The following is a 13,701-nucleotide window of genomic DNA, read 5'->3' as shown; positions in this document are numbered from 1 at the left end:
AATCCAACCTGGCTAGACACGTTGTTCGAAGGTTGGAGCTTTGTCTCTTGGCTAAAGGAACTCTGTAAAATAGGTCTGTTTATTCTATTAATAATAGTTGTGTTATTAGTGTTTTTAACCTGCATACTCCAGTGTATAAGGAAAATAATGACCAAGACAGTTTCTAATATTTTTGTTGTTCAACGAAATGGGGGAGATGTTGGTGAAGGAATAGCAAAGACTTAGGAATGCCTAGCAAGTAGTTCTGAAGCAATAGATGAAATAGAGATCTTAGCAGTATTTGACATAGATGCTGAAAATAGTTATGTTAAGGTTTGAGCCCTCTTCCTTTGTTTAGATAAAACCAAATACCACACATGCCAAAGAAGCACCAGATATCCTGTCTCAAGCCTGGCAGGAAAGATCTCAAGACAAGAGTAAAGCCATAAAACATGGTAATTTAGTTGTTCCTCTAGGTTGCATGCAAATATTAGGAAATTAGTATATTGTATTAGATTGGTTGTTTGAATTTAGATTATTCATTATGGAATAATACTTATCATACTGCAAATGGAAAATCTTTCTCTCTCTCCTGCTTCTCTCTCTTCTCTGCTTCTCCTCTCTTCTCTCTGCTTTTGTCTCTTCTTCTTCTTCCTCTCTTCTCTCCCCGCTCCTCCTCTCCTCCTCCTCGCTCTTATTACCTCTAATCTCTAACTTTTCTCTAAGCTCTCTCATATACCCACGCCCTATAATAAAATACAACCCTGAAGAACAGCAAATAATCATCTCCTGAGTCTGTCCAGTGACTGTCCAGAAACCCCACAGTCCCACAAGACTTGGCCTGTGGGGGACACAAGAGTTTCCCAGGCCTGGGCTCTGGTGCTGTCCCTGCTGACTGAGTGCCAGAGCGGCTCCCAGCGACACCTGCCACATGTTCCTTCCCCTGCCCTCACCTCCCTGAACCACCAGCACCCACTGCAGTCCATGGTGGCATCAGAGCTGTCTCCAGCCTGTTCAAAAGGAGACAGATCACAAACAGGCACAGGGTGCCCATGGTGACATCTCAAGTCTCTCTGGGCTGCTAAAGAGCACTGAGGTCACATGAGGCCAGTGACTCCATGGTGACATGCCAGACCTCTTTCACCTTCCAAAGACTTGTGAGCTCCCAAGCACTCACCAGAGGACAACAGATGTGTCTCTACATGCCAAGGAGCCCATTAGGCACAGGCACTCACCGAGGTTCCATGCTTACATCCCAGTGGTCTCTGTGATCCTAAAGAACACTGAGGTCATGTGCAATCCCAAGGGCTCCATGGTGACATTGCAGCAGTCTCTCATCTGCCAAACCACACTGACCTCACAGGCTGTCACAGGGTCTCAATGGCAACATCACAAGTGTCTCCAGGATGCTCAGCAGCTGTGATGTCACAGGCACTCATAGGGACTCTAGGGTGACATTCCAGGGGTGTCAAAGGCTGCAAAAGAACCATGAGGTCACACAGTGTTACAGGAATTCCACAGGGACATCCCAGGGGGCTCCAGGCTGCTAAAGAAGTGCTTTGCCACAGGCACTCAGAGGGGTTCCATTGTGACATGCCAGTGGTTGCCACGCTCCTAAGGAACACGGAGGTCACAGGCAGTGACAGCAGCTCTGTGCTGACATCCCTCGTGTCTCCATCCTGCCAAAGAACTCTGATGTCACTGGCACTGACAAGGGCTCCATGGTGACATCCCAGGTTTCTATGAACTACTAAAGAGCACTCAGGTCAAAAGCCCTCCCAAGGCCTCCATCCTCACATCCCAGAGGGAGACAGGTTTTTAAAGAGCCCTGAGCTCACCTGCACTCACAGGGCTTCCACGGTGGCATCACAGGGCTCTCTGGGGCTTCTAAGGAGCCAGGAGGTCCCTGGCAATGACAGGCACTCCGTGGTCACATCCTAGAAGAATCTGGGCTGCCAAAGAGAGGTCAGCAGCAGTCACAGGTACTCCATGGTGTGAAAAGTAAGATTCACTTTGCTGGTAAATTTCAAAACGTTTAATAAAAGACAGTAAGAGACAAACAATAAAGCCAAAGGTTATAAAGGTCAGGTGCTTGATATACAGCCAAGAGCATACACTAACTCAGAAAACATTTTCTAAATGCATCAACATATTGCATATTCCTAGAGCTTCATGCACTATTCAACCCGTGAATCAACTTTTTTAAACTTTTTATTTTTAACTTTTTTTTTCTCCTTGTGGCTCATGCTCTTTCTTGTCAGCGCATTCCCAGATAACGGAGATCAATAAATTCCTTCCCTGGACTTCTGGTGTTCATTACCCCTGTGTTCATCCAGACAGAATAATCCAAGAATGTGTAGAAATTCCTGAATATCTTCCTTTTTACCATTCTCCGAGTTAGTTACATGAGCAAAAGCTTTTAACATCACCATGTTATAGTCCAAGAAATATAGATATTTATCACATTAGTATTTCGAAGTTTTGGTAAGAGCAGAACTAAAAGAAACTATATTCATACAGCAAAGTTTTCCAACATTATACACATAGCATTCATTTTAATACTTGCGAAAAGCCAATAATATAATATGTAATTATAACAACGGTGACATCACAAGGGCCTTTAATCTTCCTCCCCTCTCAGTCACCCTCAGCACGCCCCACTGCTCCCGGCAAGGGAAGGAGGGAGTCTTTAGGAGCCGCCGGAGCTCCTGCCCCGTCCCTGCACGGGCAGCAGCGTGAGACCCTAAACCCGGTGTGCGGGACTCTGAACCCGCCGCGCCCCTGCCCCGCCTGCCGCCTCCATTTCTGCATCGCTCCCTCGCCCCGCTGCGCTCCCGCTCGCCCGGGCTGAAGAAGCAGCGGGGGAGGCGTGGGAAAAGCGCCATCAAACAAAACTCCAAGCGACCCGCACAGAAATCTCCTTGGCAGAGAGACACCGGGCAGGGCCCCGCCATCGCCCGCAGCCCGTGCCCGGCCGCACCGTGCCCGGCCCCGCTGCTCGCCCAGCGCAGCCTCCTCCTCTCCCGCCATCGCCCGCAGCCCGTGCCCGGCCGCACCGTGCCCGGCCCCGCTGCTCGCCCAGCGCAGCCTCCTCCTCTCCCGCCGCCGCCCGGGGCCCTCACGCTCGGCTGCCGCCGGCGGGAAAAGCCCTTCCCGTGCTGCCCCGCGCCACCGCCGAGCCTGAGGGACCCTGAGGGGCTGCGCGGGCAGAGAGGGGAAAACAGAAGGAAAAACAGAAATCAGAAACAAAAAGCGGCCTGGCGGTGGCGGAAAAGGGAGACTAACAACTACCACACTCTCGCCTAAGACTCCTGCCCATAGCCGCAGCTCCGTCTGCCGCGCCGAAAAATAAAACGCCCCGCAGCAGAAATACAAAATTCCCTCCCCTCAGAGCGCAGAGCCAAAGCCGAAAGCTGCCAAGGGGCGCCCGGCCCTGCGCTGCCGCGGCGGGCGGGGGAACTCGGGCCGGGCCGGTCGCTTCGGGCCGGGCTCTGGGGGCAGCGGGGCCGGGACGGCGCAGTATTTCTCTGAATATTCAGGAGAAGCCAATCCCACAACATGTGTTTGTAGCAGCGGCAGAGCCGCAGCGCCCAGCGCTCCCCACTCCCACCCCACCTGCGCCACCTTCTCGCATCCAGCGACCCCCGGGAGCGGAACTGGGGCTCGGGGGGAGGGGGACGGCTCCGACGGATCTGCACTGGGGGCCCCGAGCCCCCTGCCCAGCCCTGTGAAGCGCGGAAAAACTCTCTATACCGCACAAAATAAGGTATAAGAGTAGGTATGTATTTATTCAGCGCTCAGGGGGATAACTCCTCCAAAACCACGCACACCTTTGGCGACCTGCACCTCTCTTTTTATTCTCTACAAACTACAATTGCACAATACACCTAATACATATTCATTGCCTGCTCTGCTTCATACTACAATTAGCTACACGCCTCTTTCTGCTGCACACGGCTCTTTGGGAAAAAGGAAACAGTGTTCCTCTCAGTTGAACATTTCATCTTGTCTCCTTGCACATATTCTTTTTACTCCTTTGCTCATCTTCTGGACTTTGATACCAGTTTTCCTGGGTTCAGAGATCTGGACAATCCCCCTTATCCTGTGGTGCCTTTGTCCTTGCATCCTGTTCGCCCACCCCAGCTCTTTATCTTATCCTGCAGCCTTGCTCTCCCCCGTTCTTGTAAGCACCGTAAATTCCAGCAAACATAGGGTTTTGTCAGCCCCCTTCTAGTCCAAGCATTTCTCGATGCTCGATTCCTAACTCTCAGTTGCTCTGTCTCCCCTGCAGGCTCAGGGGGTGCTGCCCCCTCCCCAACAGCCGCTGCTGCGGCGGCCGCGGGGCACAGGGGGTGGCAAAGGGAGGTCCGGGATGCGAGCGGGGGAGCAGCGGGAGGAAGAGGAGCAGAGGGGAAGGGGAGGAGAGAGGAAGGGGAGGAGCAGGAGCAGGAGGAGCAGGAGAGGATCAGCGGGCACAGGCGGAGAATCGCGGTGCTGCAGGGCGAGCCCGCTGAGCCCGCAGCTCCGCTGGCCCCGGCAGCATCGCATTCCTGCATCCCGCGGGTGAGCGCGGAGGGGAAGCTCGGCCCGGGGCTATCGCGGCAGCTCCGGCACGGCTGGTTGGGTTTCGGATTCTTGGGGGATGGGGGTTGGTGTTTGTGCCTCGCAGATTCGGGAATCGAGTCCCAAATGTATTTGGGTGTCCGTGGGAGAGGTATTGTTTTATTGATGTGAGGAGGGGATGTTTCTGGCTCTTGCAGGAATCCAAAACTGAGCAGTAAATGCTCCTTGGGGGGATTTGGAGGGGCCCACGTGGCGATGGCCCGGTCCCGGCGGGGCGGGACATCGGTTTTGGGGATCCCTGGGAGAGGCGGGGGATGAAAGGCGGGAGTCCCGGCGTGGGGAGAGGGACGACAGCAGAGCTGGGGGACCCCCGGCAGCCTGGAGGGAAGGTGGAGCCGGGAGATGAGTGGGGTGCGGGCCCCCCGAGCCTGGAAGGGCTGGCAGGGAACGGGGGAAGCCCTGAGTGCCTGGAGTGGGGAGATGCTGGAGAGGGGGACCCTGGGACCTGAGTCAGGATCAGGGCAGGATGAGCCCTGGGACCCACAAAACTCCCTCAGCGTGCCTGAGCAGGAGCCAGGAGAGGGGGAATCCCCAGGAGCCACGGGTCTCCATCAGCTCTGAGAACAGAATCCCCATAACCCCAAAGTGAAGACAGTGCGAACAGGGATCTCCTGGGAAAGTGTTTCTGGGCTCCTTCGTGAGTTTTGGTGGTTTTTATGGACACCAAACAGCCCAGGCATTTCTAGAGATGCACTCAGACAGCAGGACCTTCAAAGCCATATCAAGCACTTTGTTTTTCCCCCAAACCAAGATTTTCCATTCCCAAGTCTTATCCAGATGGACGAAAAGGCTGTGAGGAACAGGAAGATGTCCCAGGACAGCCAGGCAGGTGAGGAGGAAATTACTGCCCCTTTCCCCCTCTGTCCTGCTGGGGAGGATTGGGGGCATCTCTTTCTCCTTCCCTCTGGCACAGAGGTAAATCCCATCCTCTCCTTGTCCTTCCTCCTCCAGACCAGGAGCTGAAGACGGAGACCAGGGAGGACAAATCCCCACAGCAGAACCTCGTGGAAGAGGCCGTTTGCAGTGGCTCCACAGTGCAGGAATCCAACAGGGAGGAAAAGCCACGGAGATCCCGCACCAGGAGGGGCTGCAAACGCAGATCATGGGGATCTGAGGAGAAAAGACCCAGCCTGGGCCAGGCAGGCAGCCAGAGATGTGGCCAGAGCTCTGAGCTGAGGGTCCATGAGCAGCTTCATGATGGCAAAAAGCCCCTTCAGTGTTTGGAATGTGGGAAGAGTTTCCACACGAGCTCCAGTCTCGTCCAGCATCAGATGATCCACAATGGGGAGAAGCCGTATGAGTGTGGGGAATGTGGGAAGGGATTCGGAGGCACCTCAGATCTGATCAGGCACCTGACAGTGCACACTGGGGAACGGCCCTACGAGTGTGGGGAATGTGGGAAGGGATTCAAGAGCAGCTCCAGCCTGATATGCCACCAGAGGACCCACACTGGGGAACGGCCCTATGAGTGTGAGGAATGTGGGAAGGGATTCAGTGTGAGGGCCCGTTTGACCCGCCACCAGAGGATCCACACTGGGGAACGGCCCTACAAGTGTGGGGAATGTGGGAAGGGATTCAGTGTGAGGGCCCGTTTGACCTACCACCAGAGGATCCACACTGGGGAACGGCCCTACGTGTGTGGGGAATGTGGGAAGAGCTTCAGGATACGTACTGACCTCACCCGCCATCAGACGATCCACAGTGGGGTAAAACTGTATGTGTGTGGGGAATGTGGGAGGAGCTTCAGCCAGAAACACAACCTGATTGTCCACAAGATGATCCACACTGGGGAACGACCCTATGTGTGTGGGGAATGTGGGAAGAGCTTCAGCCGGAACAGTAAACTGATTGTCCACCAGAGGATCCACACTGGGGTACGACCATATGTGTGTGGGGAATGTGGGAAGGGATTCACAGACATTTCTGGCCTGACCTGCCACCAGAGAGTGCACACTGGGGAACGACCCTACGAGTGTGGGGAATGTGGGAAGGGATACACAGACATTTCTGGCCTGACCCGCCACCAGACAGTGCACACTGGGGAACGGCCCTACAAGTGTGGGGAATGTGGGAAGGGATTCAGCTGCAGCTCCAGCCTGATCTGCCACCAGAGGATCCACACTGGGGAACGGCCCTACAAGTGTGGGGAATGTGGGAAGAGCTTCAGCCAGAGCTCCAATTTGATCTGCCACCAGAGGATCCACACTGGGGAACGGCCCTATGTGTGTGGGGAATGTGGGAAGGGATTCCGTGACAGATATGATTTAATCTGCCACCAGAGGATGCACACTGGGGAGAAGCCCTATGAGTGTGGGGAATGTGGGAAGGCCTTCGCCGTCAGGTCCCATTTGATCCGCCACCAGAGGATCCACACTGGGGAACGGCCCTACAATTGTGGGGAATGTGGGAAAAGCTTCCATAACAGCTCCAAACTAATCTACCACCGGAGAGTGCACACCGGGGAACGGCCCTACGAGTGTGGGGAATGTGGGAAGAGCTTCAGCGCCAGGTCCAGTTTGATCCGCCACCAGAGGACCCACACTGGGGAACGGCCCTACAAGTGTGGGCAATGTGGGAAGGGCTGCCATGACACCTCTGGACTTCTGCAACACCTGACAGTGCACACCGGGGAACGGCCCTACAACTGTGGGGAATGTGGGAAGAGCTTCAAGCACAGATCCCACCTGATTGTCCACCAGATGATCCACACCGGGGAGAGGCCCTATGAGTGTACTGAGTGTGGGAAGAGGTTTCAGAGGAGATGGAGTCTGCTAAAGCATCAGCAGATTCACGTAGAGAAGAGGAGAGGCCCTTCTGCTTCCCCTAGTGCAGGAAGAGCTTTAAGAAAAACTCCACCCTCGTCACCCACCAGCGGATCCACGCCAGGGAGAGCCCTAACAGTGTCCCCAGTGTTGGAAGAGCTTCTCCCAGAACTCTGCCATGACCCAGCACCAATGGGGGCACTGGTAAGGGAAGCTCTGTGACTTCCCCATGTGTGGGAAGAGGTTCCTGTGCTGCTCCAGCTCCATCTCCTCTGTTGGACCCTGTTGGATGCTCCCCAGTGTTCCATAGTCCTGGTGATCCATGTTGGGAATGCACCTGGCTTGTGGTCTCCACATCTTCCTGGCTCACCGTGGGCACCTGGACTCAGCAGGCCAAAAATCCATTGGGATGCAGACTGACATCAGGAATTCATTTGGGACAGCGGATTTTACTTTCCACCTCAAAAAATTGCACTTTTGTATTACATAATTTCTACTGGCAGCGTCAATGAGTACTGGATGGACCTTGAGATCTTCACCAACCTAAACATTACATGATTCTACTTCTGTCTGGGCCACAGGCATCTTCCACAGCCAAATAGCGATGGACTGGGGCAGAAAATCGAGATTTTGGAGACAATGGAGTGGAAAGTCGTCTAAAAACGGTTCATTTTACCTGCCAAAGCCTATGCATACCCAGCCAGCATGAACAGGTAAATGCTTTTATTTGGGCCCTGATTTTCTTTAATTTTTCTTCATTCCTTCACCCAACATTGGGGTAAAAATAAAGACATTGAACTAAGACATTGACGTGGACATTGTGGGTGGGGACATGGTGGGCACGGGAATATGGATATGCACACAGACATGGGTATGGACATAGACATGGACATGTACCTGGATATGCATATGGACATGGACTTGGATATGGACATGGGCAGGGCTGTGGATGGAGATATCAGGCTTGGGGGGGGTCACAGACATAGATGGTGACATGGGGGAATGTGGTCATGGATGGTGACATGGCGGTATGGCCATGGATGGTCACAAGTGGCCTAGGGGACAAGTCCATGGGTGGACACATCCACACCATGACATGTTCCATGACCGAGGTGTTATGGGCTAATGTTTGGACTAGCTTTTTTTTTTGCTTTTTTTTGTGCAGCTGCCAGGTTTTTTTTTAAACAGTTTTATTTAACCTAGTGTTTTTTGGGTTTAAGTTGGAAAGTGTTTCTTTTGTATTTTTGTTAATAAAAAAGTTTTTTCCATTTTCACCAGAAAAACAATTCTTTCTAAACTCTGTAAAAAAAAAAAAAATTGTAAAAAAAAAAAAGGGGGGGGGGAGCCCTTTAGAGCTCTTTTTCCCCAAATTTATCCTAAACTTAAACACAAGGAGAACACATCCCCACCGCCACCACAATGTTGTCCCCTTCACGCTACCGTTGATTCACTGCTCCTCCCCTGGGTGTGACACCTGCCTGGCAGAATGTCCCCATGTTCTGGTGACCCGTGTCCCTCAGGCCACTCCCACCAGTGGCTCCAGCAGCAGCCAGAGCCCGTCCTCGGCTCGCAGGATCAGCTCGGGCTTGCGGCGCGGGGGTGGCCTCGCTGTGTCCCTCCGCAGCACGAACCGGGACAGTGTCAGTGCCACCACCACCTTCATCTCAGCCATGGCAAAGCTCTGCCCGATGCAGTTCCTGCCACCACATCCCCATTGTCACTGTCACCCCACTGTGATCCCAGCCAGGGATGGGGGTGGCACTTGGGGACACTCCTGTCCCCACCCCACCACATACCTGGGGCCAGCAGAGAAGGGGATGAAGGAGGACGGAGACCGTCCCTTGCTGTTCTCTGGGCTGAACCTCAGGGGATTGAACACCTGGGGTGACAGTGACACTGTGAGGATGCAGCTGTCACCACCATGGTGACAGGGACACCTCGTAGGGTGGCACTACCTCAGGCTCGGGCCAGAGCTCTGGGTTGTGGTGGGTCCCGTAGATGCTCATCAGGCAGATGACCCCTGGTAGGATGGGAATGGCCACTTTAGTGACAGCAGGTGACAGCAGTGGGTGGTGACACTGGGGACACACTGGCCACGCCATACCTTTGGGGATGACACGGCCGTCACGCAGGGGGACGTCCTCGGTGCAGCGCCGGGACACGGCAGTGACAGGAGGGTGCAGCCGCAGGCTCTCCTTGATGCACATGGTGGTGAAGGGCAGCTGGGACAGGTCCTCCCTGGGGACAAGCAGGAGTGACACCGTGTTCCCTGGCCACACAGCCAGGGGTGGCCCTGGGGACATCTCACCATTCAATGTCTGCAGTGTCCCGGCCAGCTAGGAGCTCCTGGACCTCTCGGCGGCACCGCTCCTGGTGCTCAGGGTGGCCAGCCAGGTTATAGAAGAGCCATGCCAGGCCACTGGCCGTGGTATCATGGCCTGTGGTGACATGGGATGAGTGAGGGGACACTGGAGTGGCTCTGCCCCAGTGGCACCTGGGAGCTCGTGCTCACCCTCAAACATGAAGGTGTCAGCCTCGGCCGCGATGTCCTCATCTGACAGGGTGTGGCCGTCCTCGTCCTGCGGGAGTCAAGGTGAGCCTGGGGCCACCTGGGGCCACCGGTCTATGGCCAAATCCCTTCCATGGCCACCGTCCTACAGGCACCACTATCCCACTGGCTACCAGCTCTATGGTCAATGGTGTCAATGGCCATCACTGTTCCCTGTGGCCACCGGTCTATGGCCAATCCTTCCATGGCCACCACCACCCCCTTGACCACCATCCTCCATGTCCACCACCCTATGGCCACCATCATTTCCCCATGGCCACCACCACCCTCTCAACCACCTCCATGTCCCCCTGACCACCACCCCACGCCCACCTTGGTGAGCAGCAGGAGGTCGATGAAGTCCATGCTGCGTCCCCGGTGGCCATTCAGCCAGGCCTGGTGGCCCAGGCGGGCGAGTTCACGGCGCCGGCGCTGCACCACGTCAGCGGTGAAGGCGTGGACAGTGGCGCAGGCACGGGCGAAGCGCCGGCCATCGAGGAGAGCCTGTACAGCCACCATGGGTGGAGAAGTGACTGGAGCTGGCGCCGGACCACCAATGAGCTCAGCTCCAGGATGGCCTGGATGTACTCGCTGGGCTGCCTGTGGGAACCAGGGTCACTGAGGGACATTGGGGCCACCAGCATGGCCAGCAGAGACCATGGCAGGGCCTTGGGGGCCACCAGCATGGCCAACAGAGACCATGGCAGGGCCTTGGGGACACCAGCATGGCCAGCAGAGACCATGGCAGGGCCATTAGGGCCACCAGGATGGCCTGCAGAGACAATGGCAGGGCCATTGGGGCCACCAGCATGGCCAACAGAGACAATGGCAGGGCCATTGGGACCACCAGCATGGCCAGCAGAGACCATGGCAGGGCCATTAGGGCCACCAGCATGGCCAACAGAGACAATGGCAGGGCCATTGGGGCCACATGGCCAACAGAGACCATGGCAGGGCCATTGGGGCCACCAGCATGGCCAGCAGAGACCATGGCAGGGCCTTGGGGACACCAGCATGGCCAGCAGAGACCATGGCTGGCCATTAGGGCCACCAGCATGGCAAACAGAGACAATGGCAGGGCCAACAGGGATGATGGTGGGGTCACCACAGCCCCCAGGATGGCCAGTGGAGACAGGTGGCACTCACTCCTGGCAGTGGCTCTCATGGCTGAAGATGCACTTCTGGAGCGTGTCCAGGGTGAGGAGGCTCAGGGGCTGCAGCACCTCCATCTCCAGCGGCCCCCCAGCAGCGGCCGCTGCTGCTGCCCCCCACTTGTCCTGGGGGGATGGATGGGGTCAGGGACTGAACAGGAACAGGGGCAGGGGATAAATTGAGGGGTGGGACAGGGTGGTAGAGGGGCAAGAATTGGGGTGGGGGTGTGGGACAGGGATGTGGTGATGAACAAGAGGTGGAGTTGGGTTTGGGGGCAGGTTTGGGGTATGGGACAGGACAGGATTTGGGGTTTAGGACAGGACTCAGGGTGCAGCAGTGGATGCAGGACAGAATTTTGTGTGCAGGACTCAGAGTTTGGGATGCGGGTAAGAGTTTGGAGTGCAGGTCAAGATTTGGGGTGCAGGACAGAATTTTGGGTGTAGGACTTAGGGTTTGGGATGCAGGTCAGAGTTAGGGGCAGAAGTCAGGATGTAGGGTGCAGCACTTATGATTTGGGGTGTAGGTCAGGATTTGGGGTGCAGTGGGGACTCGGATCTCTCACAAGCAGCACGCGGGTGCTCTGGTTGAAGATTCCCAGGTAAGCCCGGAGAACATCCCCGTGGAAGGCGGGGGTCAGGAGCCTCCGGTGCCGCACCCAGCGCTGCCCACAGCTCAGCAGCAGCCCCTCCCCTGGGGAGGGAACAGTGGGGTCGGCCCAAGGCACCCAGGGGGTGTCCTGCCCTCCACTGCCCTTGTGACACACCCGGGTACATCCTGGGGGCACCCAGAGTGTGTCCGGGTCACCCACTGCCCCTGTGACACACCCGGATCCACTGCGGGTGCCCATTGGTTCTGTCCCCAAAACTTGCTGTGTCCTCCCCTACGACACCTGGATCCATCAGGGGCACCCAGGGCTGCTGTCCCCAACCGTGTGACACCCGGAGGTGCTGTCCCGACCCGTGTGACACCCAGAAGTGCTGTCCCCACCCAACCCCCTTCACTTACCAAGCCAGGGCTTGAGGAAGCCATAGAAGGTTTTATCCTTGGGGGCCACGAAAGCTGCAACACACAAGGATGAGGTGGGCAGGGATTCACTGGGGTGGGGACACTGGAGTCCCCCGGGTGGGGACACTGGGATGAGGCACCCTGTCTGCATCCCCTAACCCACAGTGGGGACCCTCTCCCGGCACCCACGGCCTTAGGGAACCTCAGGGACAGGTTGGTGGCCACTCTGGGGTGATGTTTGGCCTGGCCATGGTGACACCTCTGGGGACCTGTGGGGTTGGGCTGGTGGCCACTGCCTGGGCACTGCCAGGTCTCTGTGCCAGGTGCAGTGACACCCATGGGTGGCCCTGGGGACCCATCTGGTGTCTCGTGTCCTACCTGAGGCACTGAGGAGTGGCCGAAGGGTGCTGGGGTGGAAGAGGCGCAGGACGGGCAGCCAGGGAAGTCCCCACCAGAGGCAGCCATGACGGTACCGGGCCACCAAGGCATCCACCTGCTGCAGGCCCTGCTCTGTGCTCTGGCCCTGGGGACAACAGGGGACATGTGTGTCATTGGGGACATGCACAAGCTTGGGGACACGTGTGCCCTCAGGGCACTGCCAGCCTTGGGGACAAGTGTGTCTGTCCCCACTGTCCCTTTGCCAGTGCCACCACCCCATCCTCACTGTCCTCCCAAGTGCCACCACCCCAATCATTCCTTCTGTCCCATCACAGGTGTCACCACCCTGTCCCCATTGTTTCTTTGCAGGTGCCTCCAGCCTTGATCCCACTGTCCCCGCAGGTGTCACCCCTGTCCCCTCACCATGCCAGTGTGTCCCAGCAACCAATTGCGCCATGGCGGGGTGGGGAATTTGTTCAGTTGGCGACAAGTGGCCCGGAATCGGGTGACAGCCAGCAGCGCATCCCAGAGCCACCGCAGCAGCAGGGCCACCAAGAAGGTGCCCAGGGCCACCACGGCCAGGGAACCCAGTGCGGCGGCCACCGCCATGGAGCCGCTCCTGGGGACAGGCTGGGGACAGGACAAGGGTCGGGCGGGGCGGTGTCACCCGCGGGTCACGCTGTAGCCCCGCGCTGGGTGTCACCGCATCCGGCTTTTGTCCCAGTGCGCGTCCTGGTGTCATCGTGTCCCCGCCCCTGCCCCGGTGTGTCCCCGTCTCCCTGTGTGTGTCCTTGCCCCCCACCCTGTCCCCCCCACCTGTGTGTCCCTGTCCCTCTGTGTGTCTCTGTCCGCTCCGAGTGTCCCCATCCCCCTCTCCCCCGTGTGACCCTGCTCCCTTCCGTGCGTCCCTGTCCCTCCCCGTGTGTCCCCATCCCCCTCTCCCCCGTGTGACCCTGCTCCCTTCCGTGCGTCCCTGTCCCTCCCCGTGTGTCCCCTGCTCCTGCCCCCCCCTCGCGGGATCCAAGTGCCCGAGGTCCCGGGGCCGTGTCCCGTCGGATGTCCCCGTGTCCCACAGGGAGTTCCCGTGTCCCATAGTGTTATAAGTACATATTACATTATTGGCTTTTCGCAAATATTACAATGAATGCTATGTGTATAGTGTTGGAAAACTTTGCTGGGTGAATATAGTTTCTTTTTGTTCTGCTATTAACAAACCTTAGAAATAACAGTGTGATACATATCTATTTTTCTTGG

General features: G+C 56.6%; 1 protein-coding gene across 1 annotated transcript; it reads right to left on the bottom strand.

Moving 5' to 3' along the window:
- Positions 1–8,802: 8,802 nt before the first annotated feature.
- LOC306815471 (cytochrome P450 4F3-like) lies at positions 8,803–13,056 on the bottom strand (the record flags this gene model as incomplete). Its single annotated transcript, XM_079332027.1, is given in 13 exon segments — positions 8,803–9,061; positions 9,161–9,243; positions 9,320–9,384; positions 9,469–9,602; positions 9,673–9,802; positions 9,877–9,943; positions 10,246–10,409; positions 10,412–10,512; positions 11,059–11,189; positions 11,627–11,754; positions 12,070–12,123; positions 12,448–12,592; positions 12,871–13,056. Coding segments are annotated over 13 exon segments (1,569 nt in total). The 3' UTR covers positions 8,803–8,880.
- Between the last annotated feature and the right edge of the window lie 645 nt (positions 13,057–13,701).

Source organism: Erithacus rubecula (assembly GCF_903797595.1).
Source record: "Erithacus rubecula genome assembly, contig: scaffold_138_arrow_ctg1, whole genome shotgun sequence".
Lineage (NCBI taxonomy): Eukaryota > Metazoa > Chordata > Aves > Passeriformes > Muscicapidae > Erithacus > Erithacus rubecula.
Note: the sequence above shows the minus strand (reverse complement) of the source record. Positions and strands in the feature narration are given on the sequence as shown.